Source organism: Neovison vison, chromosome 3 (assembly GCF_020171115.1).
Source record: "Neovison vison isolate M4711 chromosome 3, ASM_NN_V1, whole genome shotgun sequence".
In the NCBI taxonomy this organism is placed as follows: domain Eukaryota; kingdom Metazoa; phylum Chordata; class Mammalia; order Carnivora; family Mustelidae; genus Neogale; species Neogale vison.
In genome coordinates, this window is record NC_058093.1 from 49,790,301 (window position 1) to 49,816,715 (window position 26,415).

Genomic DNA, 26,415 nt, shown 5'->3' on the forward strand with positions numbered 1-26,415 from the left:
GATATTACTGCCTCTGCTTTATACATAAGAAAACTGAGGTTTAAGAACCTTAACAAATTTGTACTTGATCCCCACTTAAAGAACACAGAGGTAAAATTTGAATTTAAATTATTCAACCGGGATGGGGTTGGGAGAAGGGGGGCACCTGGATAGCTCAGTTGGTTAAGCCTCTGACTCTTGATTTTGGCTAAGGTCATGATCTCGGCTAAGGTCATGATCTCAAGGTCCTGGGATCAAGCTTTGAGCTCAGCAGGGAGTCTGCATGAGATTCCCTATCTCTCTCTCCCCCTCACCCTCCCCCTCTGCCCCTCTCTCAGCTCACACTCACTCTCTCTCTCAAGTAAATAAATAAATCTATTTTTTTTTTAAGATTTTATCTATTTATTTGAGAGAGAGAGAATGAACATGGGAGGGGGAGTGCCAGAGGGAGAAGCAGACTTCCCACTGAGCAGGGAACCAGATGCAGGACTCGATCCTGGGACTCCAGGATCATGACCTGAGTCGAAGGCAGTCACTTAACCAACTGAGCCACCCAGGTGACCTAAATAAATCTTTAAAAATATTAAAACTAGGGGCCTCTGGGTGGCTCAGTGGGTTAAAGCCTCTGCCTTTGGCTCAGGTCATGATCCCAGGGTCCTTGGATCGAGCCCCGCATCAGGCTCTCTGCTCAGCAGGGAGCCTGCTTCCTCTTCTCTCTCTTCCTGCTTCTCTGCCTATTTGCGATCTCTGTCTGTCAAATAAATAAATAAAATCTTTTTTTAAAATTAAAATTAAAATTAAATTATCTGATAACATTTTATTATATTAATTGATGAAAATGTTTCTTCAAAATTCCTGTTAACCCTGACCCTTCTCTGCAACCAGGGTTCAAAAGGACTTTGGGCATATTCATGCCATAAGCAATCATTAGAGAAGATTACCTACTGGGCCTACCCACCAGTTCAGACAGAGACAGAACAGGCTTCAGGAAGAGATGCTGGATATTCTGATATTTCCTTAAGAAGGTGGCTTATGTCCTATACCCCTGGGGATAAAAATATATTATATGTTTATAAAATTTTTTTAATTTAAATAAAAAATTTAAAAAAAAAAAAAACAAGGTGGCCTATTTATGTCCCTCTCTTCTGAGTATATCCCAAAGCCCCCAGATTTGTAAAGGAACTTGAAAGCAGAAGGTACTTATGCTTTTGTCACCAAATACAGTGTGAAGTGGCAAGTGTCCTAGAGAAGTGCTCCAGGGCTTTCCATAACAAATGTGGCATAGGAGTAGAGCAGAAATAGCTAAATAGGCAGGGCTGAAAAAGCCAGAGTGGGATAGGAAAACGTCTGGATGTTTCCCCTACTCCGAGAGGTTTCACAATACTGAACTGAAGCCTTGCAGGTGGGTGTTGGGCATCATGGCCGTCATTTGCAGGACAAACTGACAGGAAAGAAGACCAAGGCTGTCTTTCTAGACTTTTAGATGTCTGACTACAGAGGTGACAACCATGGCCAGTTCCCACTTCACCACCACACTTCTCACTCACGGGCTTTCACTACTAGGTTTAGACCTTGCTGTGCCAATGGGGATAGTAAAACCCAGAACTGACTGAGATTATCCTGACTTAAGTTTTTGCCTTAGTGCAAAATGAGATTACTCTAAATTAAATGATATTTAATTTCAGATATCTAGTAGAATTTAAACTCAAAATATAAATTAAATTATGGGTAGGGAGCATAGGAGAGGAAAATTAATTTTCCATCTACCCTTCTGATTTCTTAGCTGAGATTCCTGTAATAAAAGACAAATTAATAAGGGAAAAACAAACAGAAGTTTATTAACATGGGATCCATGCCCATACCAGGAAAAACAAGTAATTCCTCAAGTTGACTTAGAAACCAGGAATAAATACCGTATTAATAGGGAATGGGGAGGAGGAAAGGAGAAGCTTTAGGGGAAAATAAATTATTTTTAGGAGAGATAAATGAGTCCTTAGAAGAAAAGACAGGAGGTATGATGATAGTTTATGACAAAGTCTATCTGGATATGATGACAATTTCTAGTCCCCTCTCCTGTGACAAGAGTCAGTCTTCCCTGGCTGATGAAATTCCCAGGGAGGGGATTTATAATTGAATTCCTTTTGGAGAATGCGTCTTTAGGCAGCTAGGGGAGTTCAGAGAAAGCCTCTCCCTGCATTTGGTGCTTTTCAAGTGCCTTCAGCTCAAAATAATCAATATACAATAGCAGCATATTTGGGGTGGAATGTCCTGAACTCCAACAGTCACATTTCGGAGTGGCATAATTTGTTAACCTTCAGGGGAAAAGACGGTATTTTCTTGTATACTTGACTTTGTAATCTAAGAAATACACATTAACAGTACATGACCATAAACTAAGTCAAAAGTATAAAATTGTAAGTAAATACTGTCTGTGCTTTTTTTTTTTACTTTTTATGAGGAATTTCAAACACTCACAAAATTAGAATAGTATAATGAACCCCAGTTCCAGCAATTATCAAGATTTTATCAATCTTGTGTCATCTACTAACACACACATATATACATATTTTCTTTATTGTAGAATATTTTATAACGAATTACAGGTATCATATAATTTCATGCAAAATTCTTCCATATGCATTTAAAGAGTTTTTAGCATTACCAAGATACCATTATCACATCTAATAAAATTAACAGCAGTTATAATATTTAGTGCCTGTTCAGATTTCCTTAGATGTCCCAGAAACATCTTTTTTTTTCTTTTAAAGATTTTATTTATTTATTTGACAGGCAGAGATTACAAGTAGGCTGAGAGGCAGGCAGAGAGAGAGAGAGAGAGGAGGAAGCAGGCTCCCTGCTGAGCAGAGAGCCTGATGCGGAGCTCTATCCCAGGACCCTGGGATCATGACCTGAGCCAAAGGCAGAGGCTTCAACCCACTGAGCCACCCAAGTGCCCCCAGAAACATCTTTTTAAAGCTGGTTTGAGGGGCACCTGGGTGGCTCAGTGGGTTAAGCCTCTGCCTTCGACTCAGGCCATGATCTCAGGGTCCTGGGATCGAGCCCCGCATGGGGCTCTCTGCTCAGCAGGGAGCTTGCCTTCCCCCCTCTCTCTCTGCCTGCCTCTCTGCCTACTTGTAATCTCTCTCTGTCAAATAAATAAATAAAATCTTTTAAAAAAAAAAAAATAAAATAAAGCTGGTTTGATTCAATCAGGACCCAAACGAGGTCCACAGATTGTATTTAGATAATAGGTCTCTTAAGTCCCTTTTATGTTTAACAGTTGACTCCCTAAAATCTGTGGTTTTTAAATCTCAGGTACCTAGGTAATCACGTCTGTGGGCTGAGATGAGCACTAAATTCAAAAAGTTTATAAGCTGATCTAAATGTGGGCAAGGGCTTGTGCTCCATCGAGCTCCAGGACAAAGAATTCATCAGACAGGAGTCTGGCTCCCTCTAGTGCTTATTCAAATAGTAGCTGTCTCTGAACTCAAACCAACAACAGAAAGACAATCCTGATGTAAAGTTCCATGTCATACCCTTGTATCTGTGTATTTCTTATATCATACTTCTTAACAGTAAAGGGGGAATTGTTTTCTTCCTTTTAATAATGAAAGATAACACTTATTGAATGCCAAGTAGAAAGTCAGTTCCTCATGTTATTTTCTATCATGGAATGTGTCATAGACCATCATGCAAAGTAGCATTACCATCATTTATTCCAGAATATCTCGATGCTATTTCCAAGATACCCCTACTGTTTTAATAGCTCCTTTACTTCAAACTGCTACAGATACATCACATTCATTACTGTATTTGAGAGTAACCAGGGGTTTATCTAAAAGCAATTTGATGTCTTACATTTTGTCATTGCATAGGATGATGAACAATGGAATGGAAGAGATTAAATGAAAAACATATACACAGATAGCAAAAATTCTTAAGACTAGGATATAGCAGCAGGTAGCAAGAAAAGGGGGCATAGACACTATTATGTGTAATCTACATATATTAAATTAATATATTTTAAAATAAATGTTATGACTGGTATTTTAAAAAAGAAAGCAAAGGGAAGTAAAGATATACCTAATTAAGCAAGACTTGTTTGCCTTGAATAATTTTCATATCTATGAGTATAAAGATAAGCATGCATTTCCTATGAAAATGCTTTAAAGATATTTTTGTTACTTATGTTCAAAAATTCTTATTGTTATATCACAGACCATTTTTAAAAATGCATTCCTGGGGGCGCCTGGGTGGCTCAGTGGGTTAAGCAGCTGCCTTCGGCTCAGGTCATGATCTCAGGGTCCTGGGATCGAGTCCTGCATCGGGCTCTCTGCTCAGCAGGGAGCCTGCTTCCCTCTCTCTCTCTCTGCCTGCCTCTCCAACTACTTGTGATTTCTCTCTGTCAAATAAATAAATAAAATCTTTTAAAAAAATGCATTCCTGACATGGGAAGCCATCCTGAATTAAAGTGAAAAGGAGGCCGGGTATAAACTGAACCACATCTCTTAAATACAGAGTGAATACCCCTAAAGTCCCTCATACAGAAATTCCCAGCGTGGTGGTAATTTAGTCATTCAAGACTGGTCTCTCATACATGTGAGAAATCTTGACTGGTCAAAAGAATACCAAATTTAGGAAAACACTGCCACCTTTGAATTCTTCCCTAAAAACTAAGGTTCAACAACAAAATCCAATACACTTTTGATTAAACACGAATTCAATCTCCAGCCCAGCTCAAACCTGACTTGACTATGGGCAGTGTTGATTTACTCCTCACTCCCCAGTGAAGCCTTAGGTTTTATTCCAGGAATGATATAAACAGGACCCAGAGAGAACTGTTTTCACTGTTTATATCACTCTCTATCAGGGTGACCTTGGCTACAACCGGACAGCTCAGATCTTGGGAAATGTACCAGTGTCAGGTTGTTTTATTTTTGCAATTATATGTTGGAGGGATGAGGCCCAGACAGTAGATATTCCCAGTACAAATCATGCTGAAGCCAGAAGGGGAAATGTTCTGCATATCTGGGACCAAAGGAGACCCCACAGAGGTGGGGCTGGTGGAAGGCTGCCTGAGAGAGGCAAGGGAGATTCGCACCATCACATCCCCGAATTATCTCTCCCGTGCTGCACCCCACTGTTGGGTCTCCCAATAATGGGGCCATGGTCAAAGGAGTGAGACTGATACAAAGCCAAGGTCAAGCAAAGCTTTATTTCGCACCAAGCATCAAGAATCAAACCAGCCGTCAAACCAACTGGTCCAGGATGTGCGGTACAGAGAGGACGACCCCTCCCTGCCTCACAGACTAACTTTTACAGAGCAAAGGCCATGTGGTTGGGCCAGGCCACACACAGGGGGCCAATGAGATTGTAACACACAGAGAAAGCTGCACAGTCATACTAGGTCCCACATGGGTGGCCAAGTGAATTACAATTCACCCTATCATAGCTGTTTGAACTAGCCTATCACCTTGGTCAGAATTGGCACCCAAAAGGCGGGGCCTACAGTCCTTAGTAGCTAGGGAGACAGTAAACGGGCCTTACTGATTGGATGTCTCCACCTGACCCCACTCATCCCTGCACTTCGGCTGTTATCTCCACCTAACCAGCCTACCCTAGTATTTGGGCTTTGTTACCTGGGACTGGTTTCTGGGACTTGCTTTTAAGTAAGGTCCCCTGGGGGGGTGGGGGGGGCAGGGTCAATTTAAGTTTTACTGCATAAACAACAAAACGGCTGTTCAACGGGGGTGAGGCTGCTCTGGCTGAATAGGCCCTTACACCCACCACCCCACGCGGACTAGTGGCAGAGACAAGGAAGCCAGAGAGGACCCCCCCTCCCCCTCCATCGGTGCCAGCCCCCTGAAGAATAGCAGGAGGGTCAGGGCTTTGGAAACAAGGAAGAATGGTCCTTATAGGTCTCAAAGAAGGACAATTTCTGACTCATCCTTCCTGGCATTCTGGGCATATCCGAAGGAAACGGCTGTAGAGACAGTCCTTCTTACTCAGGGTGGTTAGTTAGGTCTTATAAAGTCATTGCCAACACCGGTTCTCAGTCCCAGGAAGGGGAAATGCAGGGTTGGATTCCCACAAGCCTCTGGTCCCCATATTTTCCTCAACCCATCAATACACAACCTTGCTTTATATGGGTTTCCGCTAAAAGATGCTTTACTTCATGTCTCCTGTTGATTCATGAACATGGAATTCATGTCCCGCAGCACCATAAGTCACTCCCGAGTGAAGGTGACCACCGCGGTATTTCCTCAGGAAAGCAGGCCGCTGCCTTCTCCCACTTACGCACATCAGACAGGACTCAAGCACTGCACTCGGGGCCACTTTCAACAGCAACATCACCCCCAAAATGAAGAGAAATGTGAAAAACATGGCACTGAACACCGCAAAAAGGACACTCGTTTACAGCAAAAGCGCTGAAATAAGATGCCTCACCTTGTTCCAGAACATGCTGAGAGTCAGGCTTGTCACGCAACTCAAAGTTTTTCGACCTTTGGCTGAGGTCCGGAAATGGGGTTACAAATAAATGTTATCAAGTAGGTGAATTCACAAACGCAGAACCCAACGAATACTGACACCCGACTGTGTTTGTGAGGAGAGAGCTCTGTCCCTCGGAGGCGCTTCCCGAGGGCTGACCTACCTTGACATAAGTTCAACACGGGGCACAGTCTTCTTTCTTCACGCGCAGAAACTGCTACCAGATCTGAGAGAGTCAAAGGGCTTGAGCACCGGGCCTCCGCCCACCCGGTTGGTGAAAGGGTTTCCATCTAAAATGGAACCGAGGGGCGCCTGGGTGGCTCAGTGGTTTAAGCCTCTGCCTTCCGCTCAGGTCATGATCTCAGGGTCCTGAAATCGGCCCCGCATCAGGCTCTCTGCTCTGCAGGGAGCCTGCTTCCTCCTCTCTGCCTGCCTCTCTGCCTACTTGTGATCTCTGTCTGTCAAATAAATAAATAAAAATCTTTTAAAAATAAAAATAAATAAAATGGAACCGAGAACACGGAAGAGTCTCACGCATGCGCCCTCGGGAAAACGGAACAGACCTGAAACTGATTTCCCGCCACCGACGCTTATCCCCTGACCAATGAACAGCCACGAAAAATCTCTCCCCATCTTCAAGCCAATTCCCGGGCTGTTCGGACTCTGGCTGGACATTTCTCCTCTTTGCACTCCCTGCTCCTAAATACAGCCCACCCCAAACCCACAAGGGACTGTCCTGCAGCTTCCTTCAGCATAGTTTTCCCAAATTGCGGTTCCTCCACTATTCCCAAGTAAAGTCAATCCCCGGAAACTTGAGCTTGCCTCAGTTTACCTCTTTATTTACGGTGAGGCACTGAAATGACAACTCTAGAGGCAACTTGTTAACCAGGATGGGTTGTCAAGGCAAACTGATCAGACTTCCCAGGTTTCTTTCCTTCCGCCCTGACCTTCCTGTTGAGTGAGTATCCCTGGGGCTTTGAGAATTAGACTTAAAAAAAAAGAAAGAAAGAAAGAAAGAAAGAAAGACCTTCTCACAATGGATAAAACTAAGGATAAGAGTCATTCAAGTATTTAAATAGAATGCCATCTTAACCTTATACTCCAAGGTGATAAAACATAATAGAGTACTTAAAAGGGTTCAGAGCAATTTCCTCTGTGGCATTGTTTACACAAACAGCTAACTATAGAAGTACGCCCCACCCCACCCTGCCATGCTGCCCCAGCAAAAAAAATCAAGGATCGAATTTGAAAACTACAAGAATCTAATCTAACCTGGTTCAAGTCATCCTGGAAGCTGAAAGCTACAGTCAAGTGTGTTCTTAACATGAACGCAGAACTTGGCCCTATGGGGATTAAGAGGTAGAGTCACCTATTGTCACAAAAGTCACTGAACAAAAATGACTCTCTCTTCCCCCAGAGATGAAAAACATCAAGACAAAATTCTGATATCCCATCCCAAAATGAGGCAGTGAAACAATGAACCCTATTTTAGTTCTACCTCTGTACAAATGGGGAAACCATTTCTGCAGCCATTCTCTTTTACAAGAGCTGTTTTGTAACATGAGGCAGTATCTTCCTTACCATGCTCTTCCTATTACTAAAAAAGGCCTGAAGCAAAAGCAAAGGTAGTGGCATAAAGAATGGAGAAGAGGAAACAAATAAATACAAGGAATGTTATGGAGACAGAATCCAAAATGCGTCGTCATTTATAGAATGAGAGAAGGAAATTTTGCTACCCTTTTTACATTTTATCTTTTTATTCCTTTCATGAAATCACTTATTAACTTAAACAGATTTCTCCCATAACAACAAAGCCTTTTTTATATTCTATATCCCTCTTCCCACCATCCCCTGAGAGATCGGGTTCTTTAAGTTAGTACTCTTGTAATATCTGAATACATAAAATATTTGTTAGATTAATTTCCTCCAATATTAAATTTCATAGAAAATCAAAAGCAGGCATATTCTACTCCTATTGTTTTTCTCGGTATTGCTAGAAATATGTTAACTGCTGGATAGTCTTGACACACATACATATGCTATTACATAGTATTTTCTACTGGTTAAATGTTTTACTATCTCAAGCATTAATGGATAAACTGCTTATAAACATTGAGAATTCCCCCCATTGACTTCTTAGTGCTGACAATAACAAGATACAAGAGTAGACAGACCCAACAAATCTTCATAACTATCTAATTAAATCACAAGGGACTTTTTGTCTCACTGGTGAAACCCAGTTAGGAACTAGGCAAATGGAAAGAACCATCCCAGGCATTTTTAGGGAATATGTTTAGTGCCTTCCTGCCTGCCAGGAGCAATTACTGACCAACCTGCATGAGAATATAAAAGAAAGGGATATCTTTTTTTTTTTTTTAAGATTTTATTTATTTATTTGACAGAGATCACAAGTAGGCAGAGAGACAGAGAGAGAGAGAGAGAGAGAGAGAGAGAGAGAGAGAGAAAGGAGGAAGCAGGCTCCCTACTGAGCAAAGAGCCCGATGTGGGACTGGGTCCCAGGACCCTGGTATCATGACCTGAGCCGAAGGCAGAGGCTTTAACCCACTGAGCCACCCAGGCGCTCCAAGAGAGGGATATCTTGCTGCTTGACTTTCTCTTGCCAGAATTTCTTACATTGAAGGAAACAATACAAGGAGGAACTGAGGACACATTCTAAAGGGGTAAGAGATTAATATCAGCATTTGGATGTTGGCAAGTGGGAAGACTATAAAAAGAAAATTCCTGGACCAATGAACACACATTTATGAGATGCTTATTTCAGTATGAAATCCTGTATAAATTATGTAGGGAGCACAAAAATTGTTCATATATTTTCATAGGTATTCGTGGAATGTCTATTATGTGCCAGGCACATAGTGTTATAAACAGAATAAAGTAGAAATAGACAACATTCCTGGCCTCAAGGAGACCACATACGCAGAAAGGAAAACAAAAAACCAACAGACAAAATGTACTGTGAAATGCTGTCACAAGAGGGACCCACACAAAACCAATTGCAAAGATCAGAGGCTCCCAGGAACTTTTTTAAAAGAAAGCCATGTGTATTGGTTTCCTAGAGCTGCCATAACAAATAACCACGAAGTGGCTATTTATTTTAAGTGGCTTAAAACAACAGAAATTTCTTCTTTCACAGTTCTCAGGCCAGAAGTCTAAAACCAAGCGGGTTGGCAAGATCAAGCTCCGTCTGAAGACTCTTGGGAAGAATTCTTCTTTGCCTTTTTCAGTTCCTGTTGGTTCCCAGTCATCCCTGGCCTTATAACTCATCAGTCCACCCTCTGCCTCCATTGTCACATGAGCCTTACCCCTCTCTCCTCTGAGTCTCAGTGTCCTCTCCCTCTCTTATAAGGACACCAGTCCCTGGGTTAAGGCCTCACTCCAGTCTAGATGATGTCATCTTAATGAATTACATCTGCAAAGACCCTATTTTCAAATAAGGTTACTTCTGAATTTTGAGGGAATACTATTCAACCCACTAACCCAGGTAAGAAATGACATAGGCCTGATCTAAAGTAATGAAAAGAAGAGGAAGAAGTCCAAAACAATGCTCAGTTTTTTAATTGGAGTAATATGTTGGTACCCACCTGAGATGAGGCATTCCAAGTAGACAGAGCTTTTCTTGGGGTGTTGGTTTAAATAAGTTCTTAAGAATAATGACTACTATTTTTGAACATTTATTACCTACCATTATTTCTAAAACTCACAATAAACCTGTGAAAATAGGTATAATTTTCAGGTTACAGCTAAGCACACTGAAGCTAGAAGGGTAAAGAACTCTCCCAGAATCAGTTTGGAAGAAGTGAAAGATGAAAGAGAAGGAGTGGATGGAGAATATGGAAGAGAGTCTACTGAAGTTGATAGAATTTTTATTTACACCAGGAAATGATCCTAGAGAAATGAAATCTAGGCACTGATAGTTAAGTTTCTTAAAATTACTGTCTTTGGGAAAATCCATACTTTGCCACCAACATGGTTTATATGGAGAGATTCACATCAGAAATTAGACATTTCGGGGCACCTGGATGTCTCAGTGGGTTAAAGCCTCTGCCTTCGGCTCGGGTCATGATTCCGGGATCCTGGGATCGAGCCCCACATCGGGCTCTCTGCTCTCTCTCTCTCTCTCTCTGCCTACTTGTGATTTCTATCTGTCAAATAAATAAATAAAATCTTAATTTAAAAAAAGAAATTAGACATTTCATTCCCTCCACACTTTTATATGTGTGGCTCTTTTGTTGGGACATCAAGGAATCTTGTCCATCAAATAAAATTTGTAAAAACAAGGCTGTCAAAATTCAGCCATCCCTAAACTTGGTGTTCATCTACCAAACCAAGGGCTGTTTTGTCCTCCCTCCTCATCTCTTACCTGGACTAACAACCACCCATCAGGTCTTACCTTCTGGGAGGCTTCTTCTGACCCTTGTTAAAGAAAATTACTCAAAACACAGAAATAAGGCAAAAAATAATTATGTGACCTTTTAATGCCTTGCTGGACATGCTCCAATTAGCCTACTAGTGGGTCATCTCTTTTGGAATCTAATTTCGTTTCACTTAATATCACAATTGACTGGGGCACTAACATTTTACAACTCAGTACAGTTAGAACTCTAACTTCTAAAAAACATGATAAAGTGTGATCATTTGTTTCTGTCTAGCAGAAAAAACAACCCCCAAATCACAGTTTTATAGCCTCATTGGACGTTGATCAGCTTTGTTTCTAGTTTAGCAATCTTTACAAACAGGCTTTTCCTTATTGATTTTTAAATTCCATTTCTCCTGGTCTTTTTCATCCAGTATTGTCATTCTGATAGTTCATTCCTCATTAAGGCAAACAAAATTTTGACACATGCTCACTATCTTTTTCTATGAAAATTATGCAAATAATTTGGAAAATGGTTAACATATCCTCAATAAGAATTGACAGTCCCTTCCACCTTACACCAACTATTTCTGTAGCAAGCACTAAGGTAATGACTTATTTGCCTTCTCTGCCAGACTAAGCAGTGACTTCTAGGAAATCGGTGAACATTTCTCTTATGTCCCATCATTGTCTCTAGAACCCTGCAGAACAGTTGTCCCAGAGGATGAGCTCAACAAGAATTTCTGAATACATTTCTTACCTAAATGCCTTGGAACCCTTTCTCCCACTCTACTCCTTTGTCTGTCTTGATCTGAAGCTCCTTTTTTTAGTGGATAATGGCCCTCTTCACTACCTGCAGCCTCTCTGAAAAGTATCAACATATTATCTAATTAAATGACAGGTTTTTCTCCCAGTGGCAGACATACAGTAGGGTTTGTACCTGACAAGAGGATGGAATTCCCATCATCTACCTGAGCATCAGTAAGCCTCAAAAATAAATTTAAATGAAAGTCACTACTGCTACTTTGGAAAAAATATCGGTTTTTATTAAAGATAGAAATTGATTGCACAACTAGCATATTATAAAGAAAGTGCTGTTAAACAAACTCTAAAATGCACAGCAACATGTAAAAACATCTGAAATACATAATGTCAAGCAGAAGATGGCTCTATCCATACTTGTAAATCAATGTCTTACAGAGCATGGAATGAGCATCATTTTTCTGATCCAACTCTTTGTTTAAAGACTATCCTGTTGGTGTTAAATTTGTGATAATAATGAAAGCCTTAGTAGGTATCAAATTAAACTCTTTCAGTCATCAATTTATTGACTCTGCTTTAAATTCATCCTATGTGCCTACTCTGTGAAAAGGAATCTGGGATTCTTAAAATTTTTCTTCTGTTTAGTTTTCTCAGTAGAGGGCGCTAGAGAGACACTGCAAGAGGAAAGTCGTTCCTACCTCAAATTGTTCAATTGGCCGTCAATTAGGGATCCGTTTTTCAGCAGAGAAAGCTTCTCCCAGTACCCAGCTTCTGCAACATGGGCAGCTTCTCCAGCATTAGGCTCATGCAGCAGGAGCAGTTGCTCACGTGTTCAGCCTCCAGCACACAAGGCCTCCCCAACACTCAGGGCCTATGCAAGCATAATGGCCTGCTACACCCAGCCACTAGTGGCTTCCCCCAGCAACTCCCCAGTGCATTGTGTAACAGAATGTCTCTGGTAAAACACTTCCTCTGAACAGTTTCCTCCAGCAAGCTAGAGGATGGATTTCCAGCAAGATCCCCTGGCACAAACCTTCCAGCAAATTCTCAGTCCTGGGATGGGAGGTAGGGGACTCTTCCACGGGTATCTAAACTGCTTCTTAGATCTGCTGTTCCTGTATTTTTTAGAGTTCTCTTTATTTACTAGCCAATCCCTCATTATTCCAATCCCCTATTATAGTTAACACTTCTTTATATTAAACTCTCCCTATTCAAATTGCCGTGGGCCTTCTCCCTCTTGATTGGACCCAGACTGAGACAAACTCCCAGGAACAAAATAGAAATGAAGCATCTTTTTGAGTATTTGATATAAAGAGCAGCTTGCCATGACAAAAAGAAAGTTTACTCAAACAACAATGAAATATCATATCTTAAAAGATGGAAATATTTGGGATTTAGATGGCTAAGAAAAATGAAAGCATATAGAGAAATTTGTCTTGTGCTCTTCTTTTGACTTAACAGTCCACATCATCATGATCACATTTATTTACTTTTTGTTTAATATTTTTTATTTATTTATTTGACAAAGAGAGAGAGATCACAAGTAGGCAGAGAGGCAGGCAGAGAGGGAATGGAAGCAGGCTCCCTGCTGAGCAGAGAGCCTGATGCGGGGCTCGATCCCAGGACCCTAAGACCTTGACCTGAGCTGAAGGCAGAGGCTTAACCCACTGAGCCACCCAGGTGCCCCCACATTTATTTACTTTGAGATGAGCAAGATGTATACATTTTATCATCCTAGGATAATGTGCCCCAGGCACTTGAAACTATCCCAAAGTTAAATTCAGGGGAGTCATAGACAACCAAATAACTTAAAAGCTCTTGTTTTCCCTTCTCCAGTAATGAATTTTCAAATCCTTCTGTCATCTTTAAGGAAACACCTATGTTTTTATTCCTCAAATGCTATTACTTTAGCCATGTAATTATAAAATAAAGGGGGAATAAAGAAAAAAGACACTATACTTTGTAATTCTTCACAATTCTAAGAGAACCAGCATTTTATGTATGTACTTAGGCTAAATAAGCAACAATAAAAATGTCCCACATGGTCCAGCAGCCTCGTACCAATCAGATTTAGTCAAGTAATGATTACCTGCTTCAGAAGTACTTTCAATCAAAGTAGATTCTCCAGTGAGTTTTGCCAGCGTTCTAATTCTGTTTGGAGTAAACAAACTATTTGGAGTAAATGCTATGAAATGGCCAAAGGCATAACAATCATCCAAACATCTTCTGTGTTAGATTTAAGGCTATTTCTCTTTCTGAGAATTTGGGGGTACAGAGAAAGTGAGATTTCTCCAAACTTAAAGAGATTTTTTTTTTCAAAGTTTTAAGCCTTAAATATTATTTTTGTATTCAGATCAGCCGAGTTTAACCCCAGCCCCATTCCTTGCCTACTGGATAACTCCAGACTAGAGTTTTAACCTCTCCAAATCCTAGGTTCTTCCCCTACAACATGAGAATAGCAATGTCTACACTGAAGGATGGTTGCAAGGATTAAATGAGATAATGTGTATAAAGCTAGTCAGACACTGCTCACTACTCTGTGAGGAAAAGCAACTGCCATTGTCATTACTACTGCTGAGATCTCATTGTCTAACTTTCTAACCTTATTAATTCCGTGACCTCTTTTTTAAACAAGTTTGTGTCAGAAGATGATCCTATAATTTCTATGTGTGTCTCATAAAAATTAATCTGAACCTGAGGGAACCTTGAACTGAGTTGTTCACATGCCAGTTTAATATTTCTTTTATCTTTACTTCCCTTTCCTTTCAAAGTGAGTGTCTCCTTTCTCAGTTCAAAGTGAAGAGCAAGTGAATATTCCTCAAAAAGTGCTTTTACAACCTTTTCATTATTTGGCTGAGAACATTCTTGAGCATTTTTTATACAAATTGTGGTAATTTCCCCATCCACTCTTTCCTCACAGAAAACACGACAGGTTTTCAATGTGTTTTTGTAAAATCTGCTCTTTTTGAGGTAGAGGAAAATATCTGTGTCGAGAACAAGCGTTTCTCCTCTCCTGGTGGCCTCGGGTACTGAGGACCTGAGCGACTCTGAGGAGCTTCTTCTCTGGAGATGCCTTCTGGGGTTCTGCCTATTCGGCCTTTTCCCCTCACTGATAAAATTCCTGTTTTTTTCTAAAAGAAAACTTGCTTTTAATAGCAAAGATTCTTTGAGCTTCTGGATAGCCAGAAATGATCCTTGGACGGAGATTCTTCCATTAGGTTCCAAAGGACTGAAGCGTAAAGTTGGGATTTTCCTTTTCAGATCCATTACCAGACTTTCTAGAGGGACTTGACTCCTAAAAACAGAAAGATCGAGGATAGCTTCCACAGAGCTGAAGACCTAAAATTAAAGAGAGAGAAATTAAAACAGCGCTGTCAGTTCAAGCAGACTACATAAACACGTTCTTTTTCTGCCACTCTCTCTGTCTCCACAGCAGTTACCCCAAACCAAGCCCAACGGCCCAGCGTAGACTGGTTTCTTGCGCCATAGTGATGAAGTTCTCGAACCTAGCAGCCCATCAAAGGGATCCCACAACCCCACCAAGTTCACAATTTGGGATTCATAGGCCCTCACTGCAGAGATAGTCAAATATTTTTTAGAGACAGAATGTTACTTGAAACAAAGCCATACACTGTTGTAAGTACAGATAGCACTCTGTTCTAGCTCTTCTTTGTGGACGGGATCCCCTTAGAAAGCCCTTCTAGCAAAGTTCATCAGAAGCTGTCCAGAACCCTGAGTTTCTTAGTGAATGGTTTTAAACCAGTGAATTTTAACTCTTTCCTCCTATATCTACTCTCCTGCCTCTTTAAAATCTTTTTAATGTTCATCTTAATTGGGTTTTTGTCCCCAAATAAGTCTTTAGGTAGATAACTGACATCCTCCTTATAAGCATAAAAGCGCTTGCTTGAAAGCATCAAGAGGAATACACAGAAACATAAAATAGGCCAGACAATAAGCAAAACATTTCAAGACACACGTTTGGCATTTAACAATGACTCAGGTTAGCAAGGGTGCATTTTCTTTGGTAGGAATCACGAGATGAGAGTGCTTTGTGTCTCCTGTGTAAGGCACACAGAGAACAAACATGATCCAGGGGGCAGCTCGGTGGCTCAGTTGGTAAAATGACTGCCTTCAGCTCAGGTTATGATCCCAGAGTCCTGGGATGAAGCCCTGCGTCGAACCCGGTGAATCCCAAGTCAGGCTCTTTGCTCAGTGGAGAGTTTGCTTGTCTCTCTGCACCTTCCCCTGCTCATGCTCTCTCTCTCACAGACTCTCTCTCTTTCTGATAATTAATTAATTAAAATCAGGAGGGAAGGAAGGGAGGGCGGAGGAGGGGAAGAAGGGAGGAACGAGGGAAGGGAGGGAGGGGATCCAGGACCACCAGTATCATACCTTACCTTTTCATTGAAATGAGGGTCTGTGAACTGAGTAGATCCAGACTTTTCTACCTGACAGCGTTCCTGTTTTCTGTTGACATTCTCTACACATAAGCAGAAACATTGCCATCAGAAGTGTTTGTGGGATGACACACTAATAATTACTTAAATTAGTAATAATAAAAATCTTCAACTCTGTTATTTCACATACCTTATTTTTTTCTACACTTTTCCTTTAAATTCAACATTTAAATAGTTTTCCCTTTTACTTTAAAATTCATTTTTTGTGTACCTATGATCCTAATCATATTTTTTATTTTTTTTAAAGATTTTATTTATTTATTTGACAGAGAGAGATCACAAGTAGGCAGAGAGGCAGGCAGAGAGAGGGGAAGGGAAGCAGGCCCCCTGCTGAGCAGAGAGCCCGATGCGGGACTCGATCCCAGGACCCTGAGATCATGACCCGAGCCGAAGACAGCGGCTTAACCCACTGAGCCACCCAGGCGCCCCTAATCATATTTTTTAAAACACATAAGTGTGTATACATATGTATATATGTATACATATATATGAATAGAACACAAAAACCTAACAGGAAATTCTCCCTTTGTTAATTATGGCCACAAGGAGACCAACTTCTAGAATCCGGCTACCACACTATCCTGGTTTTCTTCAAAATTCACTGTGCCCTTTGCTAATTCTTTTTCTCTTCCCATTTTCTATATGTTAGCATGCCTTAGGCCTCAGGCTTTGTATCTCTTAGCAAACGTACACCCAGTCAAGGGTTCATCTTGACAAACCCACAGCTTTAGATACTATCTCCAGATGTATCTTGCAAATTCTACCTTTGGCCTTGACTTTCTTTGCTTTTCCAAATATCTACTTCATTATGCAAATAAATGTCTCCTTGACCAGAGTTCGACTCTTGATAACCATCCCCCTCCCAAAAGTACTCTTCCGCCAGTGTTCCACATCTAAGAACATGACATCTAACCTGTCAGCAAATCATGAATGGCCACTGGGTCTCAATCACCAGCCCTGTTAACACCCTAATCAAAACCAGCAATGACTACTAGCTCCTGTTCTCCACACCACTGCCAGAGGGATCACCCAAGAAAAGGTAGTCACACTTTGACAGTCATCTGCTCAAAACCCTCCCTCTCCCCCAGAATAAAATCCAGACACCTTGCCTTGACTTACAGGCTGCTTAATATATACTGGTCCCCAGCCACTCATCTGATCCATCTCCTTTTACTCTCTCCTTACTGGCTCTGCTCCGGCCACTCGGGCCACCTTGCTATCTTCAAAATGCCCAGCATGCTACCCTTTCAGAGGTTTTCCCAGCCCTTCCCTTGCCTTAGAATGTTCTTGACCCTTATCGGCGTATTCCCTTACCTCATGCACATGTCTGCTCAAATGTCACCTAAAGGGAATATTTCCCTACCCATTCTATCTAATAAAATAGCCCTCTCCATCCCATTCCATCCCTTTATTGTTTTATATTTTTTCATAGTATTAACATTATATGTTAATATACACAAATTAATATATAAATGTAATAAATAAATATATAAACACAAATAAATATAAAATTATAAATAATATATACATGTGCAAATTAATAAAACACCCAATGCAATATATATTCATTTATTGCTTTTTTATTATCTATCCAGCATGGATGTATGCTTCAGGAAAGAAAACATTTTGCCTATTTCACTCACTGCTATATCCAGAAGGCTTAGAATGGGGCCTGGCAAATAATAAGCACTCACAAATATTTGTGAATAAATGAATGAATGAGACTTCTCTTTCTCTCTCTGGGTTATCAATTCAACATTTGAAAAACTAGCTTCCAAAAACACCATAATCCCGTAATAGCCATAAGAAGGAGCCCCTCCTACCATCCCTACCTGAACATTGCCAATGGGAAGGAAGGAAGGAATGAATGGTGACAGATAAAGGTACCCTGATAATCCACAGTCTCTTAGGTCTCTCTCTAGATCCTATCTTCCCTCAAGCAAAACAAGGTCTTTTCTTCTGCCCCCAATACCATGTGGTATTTTACCTCCAAGATGCTGGCATGGAGGCTCATCTTTTTCTGGCAATTTATTTTGCCAGTCACTGAACTGTTGAGAAGGCTGCCCCCTCCATGAGCCTGAAGGGATGAATATGTTCTGTAGACCCAACATCCTCACCTATGTCAGGGCTGGAGGTAAAGAACAGAATGGCTCCATCTGATATCAGATCCAAGCCATTACCAGTGATAAAGCCAACACTATGTTAAAATATCCTTTTGTTGGTTTGAACAGAGAGAAGCAAATGGTATGATGATATTGCTGAAGTCGCTTGAAAATTCCCAAAGCGGTCATCTAATTTGTGAGATTATAGATTATTTTTGTGGGGATTTCTTTTCTGTATTTTACAAGTTCTCTACAACAAAATGTATCACTTTTTTCCCCAAGATCTAGATAGATTCCAAATATAGAAGGAAAGAAGTTTTCAAGAATTTGGCAGTTACTACCAACTTTATCATGAACCATTTCACATATATTCTTGTTAATGCAATATTGTACCACTTTCATATTCAGAATAGAATAATATTTTCAAAAAGCTACTTTAAACTTTACCAATCCCATGAATCATTTTAATAAAATTCAGTTTTTAATTTCATTTCAGAAGTATTTCTAAGTTTATAAAATTTGATTTGGAAGTACCTTTTTTTCCTTTGAACCTCACATTTGCAACTCCCCTGGCTTTTGTTGGATTTATCACATTTCCAACAACCCCACTTTCATTCTTAATATCTTGAAAGTGAGTCTTCATTACTGTGGTCCGTAATTGATCATTAAAAAGGTCAGCCAAATGACCAACAACTGCAGCTGTTCTTTCAGAAGTTTTGGATTCCTTGCCTTCCAAAACGGATGCCTGTAAGAGAAAGAGTAGGATAGTTTTTAAATATAAAAATAAGATTCAACTTAATACAGGCATTTCACACTCCAGTGAGGGAGAGGCTATTTTATTCAATAAAGGAGTTAGTACAGTTGATCAGATACTTGAAAAAAAGAATTAAGGATAGATCTTTGCTTCACATCATATGCCACATGTATTTGAGAATTAAATGTAAAAAGTGAACTCTTCATTTGTTTTATAAATGGAAAGCATTTGTTAATATTTGTCTGATTTTAGAAAGGCCCAAAAGTAATGGCAGTCCCAAAGTTAGAAACCAGAGATACAAAATTTTAAAAATTAAGTTTAAAAGCAAATCAAGCTAACCACCAAATATGGTAGTTTGGAGATGGCTGTATGTTTTGTTGATTGAATAGTCCCACAGTACATAAGCCAATAATAAATACATCTCTACTTTTTTTTTTTTTTGCCAGAATTAGAAAAAAGATACCCTAAAAAAAAACAAAACCAACCAAACAAAAAAAAACAGCAATCATACTGGGGCTGCAGTAGAGTAAATCCTGCCCTCCTGTACATATTTGAGCTGGAATTCAACTATTGAGAGCATATGCTATTGCAGACCCCGCCATCATACTCAGCACAGAGTACCAGCTCCCAGTAGATACCTCCCTGAGCTCACGCTCTTTGAACTTCTTATTTTACCCAGGTAAGAGGCTTCTATTTCAATGTTTTGACTTGTTCCCCAGCCCATTTAGGAAAGTGGACCCATAAGCTGCTCCCAGTGCTTACATAGGTAGTCCAACCCGATTATACCAAAGCTCAGACTTAATCTATCCTAAATTACCCCCAGGGAGGACAGGATATCTTATGGGCTTGAGTAGGGGTTAACAGGTCACAAAGATGTTTTGGCCTCTGAGCTCAGAGGACTCTGTACGCAGAACAGGACTTCACCGAGGACAAGCAAGCTACTTTTGACGTCCCAAGTCAAGAAAATAGTCTAGGTACATAATATCCTGTCCATCCAAATGGCACCTTGAAATGAAAGCAAAAGAATAAAAAAGGCTGAGGTCAAATTTTAATTAATGGACAAATTTAATTAAAAATGCAAAAGAAGAGTTCACAACAACAGCAAAGGGACAGAGGGACAGGGGATGAAAATGGCTCATGTTGAGACATATAAAACAAAGGGAGTGCCTCCTGAAAATGAAACTTATAATGATCTATTAAATATTTGTTACAGAAAATACTTTTAATAGAGGAAAACAGAGTTTCTTAAAATATTCACAACTAGATCACATAGGAAACAGTAAAAATATATGTTTTCCTCCATCCTAGTCCCAATTGGTATAATGTAATAATCCCAAAATAGTTCTTCCTAGCAGAAGAAAAGAAATGACAAGAGATTTTTTTAGGTTTTTCAGGAATTCTACTTCACTGATTTGTCTCTATACAACACTGGCTGGCCCACACCAATCTCAATAGTTACACGGCTTGTCAATGAGCTTCCTGTTTGCCTTTCATCAATGTCAAAGAAAAACTTTCCATCAATTTAAATTCAGAAAATCTTACTCCACCTCTGCCCTCAACGATACTATTTCCATATTTCTTTATTTAAGTATCTGCATTTAATTTATCTTTGAAATCAAAGGAACTCTCCCTGACAACTACCAATCTCTTCTATCCAGCATTAAGAAAAGGGGTTCTTGGAAATAACCCCGCCAAGAACTACCACAGAGATATAGGATTTTGAAACAAGAGCAGCATTTTGGCCAAGAGTTATTAGGCGATGACATTTCCAGTATCCGTGATATACTTAAGACACTTTGACCATAGTGTCAGAAAGCTAAAAGCTATAAAGAAAAACTGTGTTTTTAAGGAAGGCACTGGAGAGAAATAATTAGATTCATGCCCTGCATTCGTATATATTTCCTTTTTAAAAAATTAGTTGTTTATTTTCATTGACGTTGCCGTTGCTGCTGCCAGTAAGCAAAATCGTACTGAGACCTCACGACGGCTTTGGCATCTCCGGGACCCGAGCATCTCCGGGACCCGAGCCGTGAAAGGCCCTGCCACTGCTCGCCAGCGCTCGATGGAAAGAACACGGAAGGCTCAGTCTTGAACTTGCTAACGGTTCTTGCTAGCCAGCACAGATGGTGAAAACACGGAGCCCTTTGTCCTTGGAGGCAGAGCTAAGGCCACAGAGAATTCCCCACTAGTGCAGACAAGACATCGGGATGCCTTCCCAGCTTGAATCCTTGGCTCGACTCCTTCTCGCCGGCCCTTCTCAAAAGGACACAGCGGCCTCCATTTCTGGGTACTTCTCTCCGCTCGGGTTCCCCCATGAAGTGGGAGGCCACAGTTAAGCCCAACCAGCCTGCGAAGCGACTTCTCGACGAGACAGCTGTGCCCCGGAGCAGGAGACTCCGGGTGCGGGCGCGGCAAGGCGTGCCCCGGCCTCTAGCCTCTCCCTCACCGCCTGCTGTGAGGGTACCGCGCGCGCCGCCCCGCCGTAGGAGCAGGTGCAGAGAGGTCGGGGCCGCGCCTGCGGGCGGGTGTGCCTCCCGGCCAGGGGACGCTCCGCCCGCACCCGGCTCCCGCGCGCGCCGCCCGAGACAGCTCCGCACCCGCGCCGGCCCCGCTCCGCGCCCGTCTGGGGGACCGGGGCGACGGGCGGGAACGACCCTGCCCCGCAAAATGCAAAACAAAAGCAACTTGCCATGGCGGAGGAGAGGCGCGCCTTCGGCCGCCGTCAGGGCCCACCCGACTCGAGCACCGCGCGGGCCGCAGGGAGGGCGCGGCAGGCAGGTTTTGCTTTCAGTTTCGGCTGCGGCTAGCTCGGAGACAAAGTGAGAAGAGACGGCCCCTCCGCGGCCTCCCCCTGCTCCGCGCCGTGCGGCCTCCGAGCGCGAGCGGAAGCCGCGACCTGGGCCGCCTGCTGCCTGGGTACTTTCACAGCGTTTGAAACTCGCGCCGGAGGGGCGCCGGCAGGAATCCCGGCAGTAATTCGGGGACTCCCCGGGTGCTGTGTCTGTCCCGTGCTCAGTGGAAATCCAGACCTCCTTCTTGCGCCCTGTCGCGGGACTTCCCACCACCCCACACCTGTTCCTCCTCTTCCTCACCTGCCAGCGCAGGGCCAGTCGCTCCGCGGCCAGGGACGCAGGGCACGGGCTGAAAAGCGTAGGGCCCCTGTCAACAGACAGCTCCCCGGCTTATCCACGCGGGTCTGACTCCAGTCTGGCACCTAGGGGGACACGAGTAATCTACCTACAGGGCTTCGCAGTCAAAGAGAGCACGAAGAAGAAAGGCAAATGGCTGGCAAGCGTGAAGAAGCCTGGCTCCACTCCTAAGAAATACAGACTGAAATCATCCCGAGATCCCTTTTCTCCACGATGAGGGGGGTAGAAATTAAAAAATATAGTGATACCCAGTGTGAGCCAGAGTGTGAGGAAGCGTCCGTGTTGCTGCAAGCGTAGATGGGTGCAACCATGTCTAAGGATTTGGGCCCCTTTCAAAATTTAAAGTGTGAAATTAGTGCGAAAATGCATAGACTGAGCAGTTCCACTCTCAGAACTGAAGTTCCAGCGCCCAAGTAGAAGATACTGTACACAAATGCCAACTGTGCGTTGCTTTAATATGTGTCATTTTGGTTAAGTTTTTCACTCAGTTCGTGAATAGAGCTAATCATTATATGGCTGATGGCACATCTATATGGCCCAAGACTATGATAATTTTAAACAGTTGGAGGTTATCTATAGGTAATTCCCCAACTCAGACTTTATCTTCAGATTCCTGTATCTAAGGGCCCAGTTGTATGTGTAATAAGCGTGTGAAATTTAACGAGACCAAGCAAAACTCTCTTTCCACCCTTTCTTCCCTCTCAGTAAATAATAACACTACCCACCCAGGAGCCCAAGCTCATGACTCACTGGTCTTCTGTGATTCCTCTTTTCCTTAGCTCTGTTTAGGACATTCCATAAACACACACTCTCTCCAACCCCACCTTCACCGGCCAGATCAAGTCCGCATCCAGCCTCGTTCCCCTTCAATTCATTCTGGATACCACACACCAAACAATTCTTTTTTAAGGTAAGTCAGGTTTGTTCCCTATTTAAACACTTTGATGTCTTCCCATGGCACTTAAATACTGCACATTGGTTTTATTTATTTATTTATTTATTCATCTGTTACTTTAAATTCCCATTGCACCTTAAAAAAAATTTACATTTCTCACCAGGAAAGAAAAATGGACTTGATCTACTTTCTATGGCTAGACCCCATAAACTGTCCTCACTCCCTCTGTTCTGACCACACAAGAAGCCATCTAACTGGAGACTTTTCTTGCCCTTGGTTATTGTTTGTTTTGTTTTGTCTTTTTAATTTATTTGACAGAAAGAGAGAGCACAAGCAGGGAGAAGCACAAAAGGGAGAAGCAGGATCCCCGCTGAGCAGGGCCCCTGATGTGGGGGCTTGGCTTGATCCCAGCGGAAGACAGACACTTAACTGACCCAGCCACCCAGGCGCCCCTTGCCCTTGGTTCTTTGTCCAGGCTGGATAGCTCCTCCCTGATCTTCACTTTTCTGACCCCTTGCTGTGACTAAAGTCTAGCTCAAATGACCCCTCTTCAAAGAGACTGCTTCTAATTACCCGGTCTGAATTTGTTCCCCCCTCCCCAGTTAATTGTTATACTATCACCCTGTCATTCTGTCTTAATAGCATCACCCCTTTCTAAAAATATCTTCATATATTTATTGTTTTTCTCACTTGTCTCCCCCAACATGGTAGACATTAATACTGCTCACCAGTGTTGCTTGATCTTCTCAATTCAGGCACCTGGAGGCATTGCCCTTCCTCAGCCTTTGATTTCGTCAAGGCCATATCATTCATTCAGCCTGTGAAAGTGAGGAGAACTGACATGTCTCCTATTTGGGTGAAGTGTTCCATTGGCAGCACAAGAGTCTCCAATGCTCTCTTCTTGTCCTCGGTGCTCAAAGAAGAATGCATTGAAGGGAACATGCACTACTGAGCCAATATGCAGAACACATTTGCACTAGAGAGCTGCCTGGACCCATAACAAAATATATATGAATGAAAAATAAAGTTCTGATGTTTTAAGCTACTGAATTTTTTTCAGCAATATCACCTAGCATACTCTAAGATAGTTCACTAGAATTAAAGAACACCATGAAAATATTTGCAAATTACACATCTAATAAAAGATCTGTATCTACAATATAAAAAGAACTATTACAACACAAAAATAAAAAGACAATCCAACTTAAAAATGGACAAAAAATTGAATAATAGACTTTTTTTTCAAAGATACATGAATGGATAATATGCACATGAAAATACACTCAGCATCATTAGTCATGAAAGAAATGCAAATTAAAACCACAATGACATACCACTCCGCACTGACTAAAATGGCTGTAATCAAAAAGACAGATAATAACATGTTGTCAAGAATGTGGAGAAAGGAGAACTCTCATACATCGCTGGTGGGAAAGTAAAATGTTACAGCTACCTTTTAAAACAGTTTAGCAGTTCTCAAAAATTTAAGCATAAATTTACCACGTGACCAGGAAATTTTACTCGTTGAGAACTACCCAAGAGAAATGAAAACATCATGTCCAAACTAAGACTGCCAGTGTTCATAACAGCATTATATATAATAGCCAAGAAGTAGAAATAACCCAAATGACCATCAATTGCTTGAAGGATAAACAAAATGCACCATATATATATATATATATATATATATACACACACTATATATATATATTTACTATGTAATACTACTCAGCAATAAAAAGGGATGAACTACTAATACATGATACAAAGATGTAGCTCAAAAACATCGATGAAGTGAAAAAGTCTGACACAAAAGGTCATATGTTGTATACTTCTGTTTAACTAGAAAAGACAAACATATGAAGAGAGAAAGCAGAAAAGATGTGCTTTGGACTGGAAGTGGGAACAAAGATTAACTGTAAATGAACATGAACGCCATGATCCAAGCTAGACCCTCTCCAGGGATTAACAAGAGATCTAGGATTAGAGTCAGGAAGTCTACCCATGTGTGCCATGGAACCTTAGAATGACCCTTAGCCTTGTATGTTCCAACTATTCCAGCTTGTACGTGCTGACAGGATGCAGGAAAATGCTACCCCCAAAATATGACAGCGTGGCATACTGAATTTTCAAACTGAGGGAATAAAGAACGGACATGTGCAAGAAAGACTTTCTGACATTCCCCTGAAGCAGGTCATAAAACTCTCCGGTGTTTTATGTAACCCTCATTCTTCCCTATATCCAGAAGAAAGGAACAGCTTTACCTCCAAAGACAAAAGGACACAGAAGAATCTGAATGAACAGGCCTTGCTGTTTCCCTTTGTTTATTACACTTAGCGAACACTCTTCGTCCTAACATCTTCGACTTTTTATGACTTCACACTCATCATCAGCTTTAGCATAAAAACACTCAGGTTTAATAATTTCTTTGGGTCTTCATCTCCTTATGAAGGATCCCGTATCACAGAAAATTTATATTAAATACATGTCTATGCTATTTTCCTGTTAATTTGGTTTTATTGGTTTAATTTTCAGGTCCAGTCAGGGACTCCAGGAGGGTTAGGGAAAAATTTTTCTTCCCCTAATGTGCCAAAAAATCCTTGAGCAAACATGACTCCAAATGTGGTCAAAATAATTCTAGCAGCTTATTACTGAAAAGGCATCCAAAAAAATATTTTAATCTCTTACAGCCCCAGTTATGAGGCCTCCCATCTCACTGTACTTTGCTCTGAATCATAGCTTAAGGAAAATGAAATTGATATTTTCCTGGATGTTTTTAATTTGTGATACCAAAAAAACAAAAATGAAACCCATTACTCAATATTTCATCTGTATCTTGTTAATTATTTAATTTCATAAGACGTGGTATATATTGTGAAGACTTCCAAAAATAGCATAATAAGAAAATTATTTTTAAAGGAGTAGTACCCAGTGCTGAAAGGGAGCAATGAAATTGTCCTTACTGTACTTAAAATAAAAGTACACACTGAGGGGCGCCTGGGTGGCTCAGTCATTAAGCGTCTGGTTTCTGCTTGGGTCATGATCCCAGGGGCCTGGGATGGTGGTCCCCCACCACCCCACACTGGGCTCCTTGCTCAGCAGGGAGCTGATTCTCTCTCTGCCTGCCACTCCCCCTGCTTGTGTTCCCTCTCTTGCTGTCTCTCTGTCAAATAAATAGATATATTTAAAAAAAAAAAAAAAAAAGAGTACACACTGATGCCTACCTTTCTGGAAAGCACTTTCAGCCATATATATCAAGATCCTTGAAATAATTTATATCCTTCACCCTATCAACCTAGTTAATTATCACCGTGAGATAAGATTAGAATTGCAGAAAAACATTTGTATTCCAGGATATAAAAGGGTTTATTTACATCAAAGCACTTATAAATGTGGGAAATTGGAAGCAATCTAATGTCCTACAATGAGAAATAATAACCCTAGAAATAGGGT

The 26,415-nt window shown here is 41.3% G+C and overlaps 1 protein-coding gene across 1 annotated transcript; it reads right to left on the reverse strand.

The window, feature by feature from the left end:
- Nucleotides 1-13,247: 13,247 nt before the first annotated feature.
- On the reverse strand, nt 13,248-21,671 carry RBM43 (RNA binding motif protein 43). Its single transcript, XM_044242053.1, has 4 exons — nt 21,608-21,671; nt 18,699-18,909; nt 16,003-16,085; nt 13,248-14,944 (listed from the first exon to the last, which is right to left on the reverse strand). The coding sequence occupies exons 1-4, from the start codon at nt 21,608-21,610 to the stop codon at nt 14,195-14,197; spliced, it is 1,047 nt and encodes a 348-aa protein (XP_044097988.1). The 5' UTR covers nt 21,611-21,671; the 3' UTR covers nt 13,248-14,194.
- Between the last annotated feature and the right edge of the window lie 4,744 nt (nt 21,672-26,415).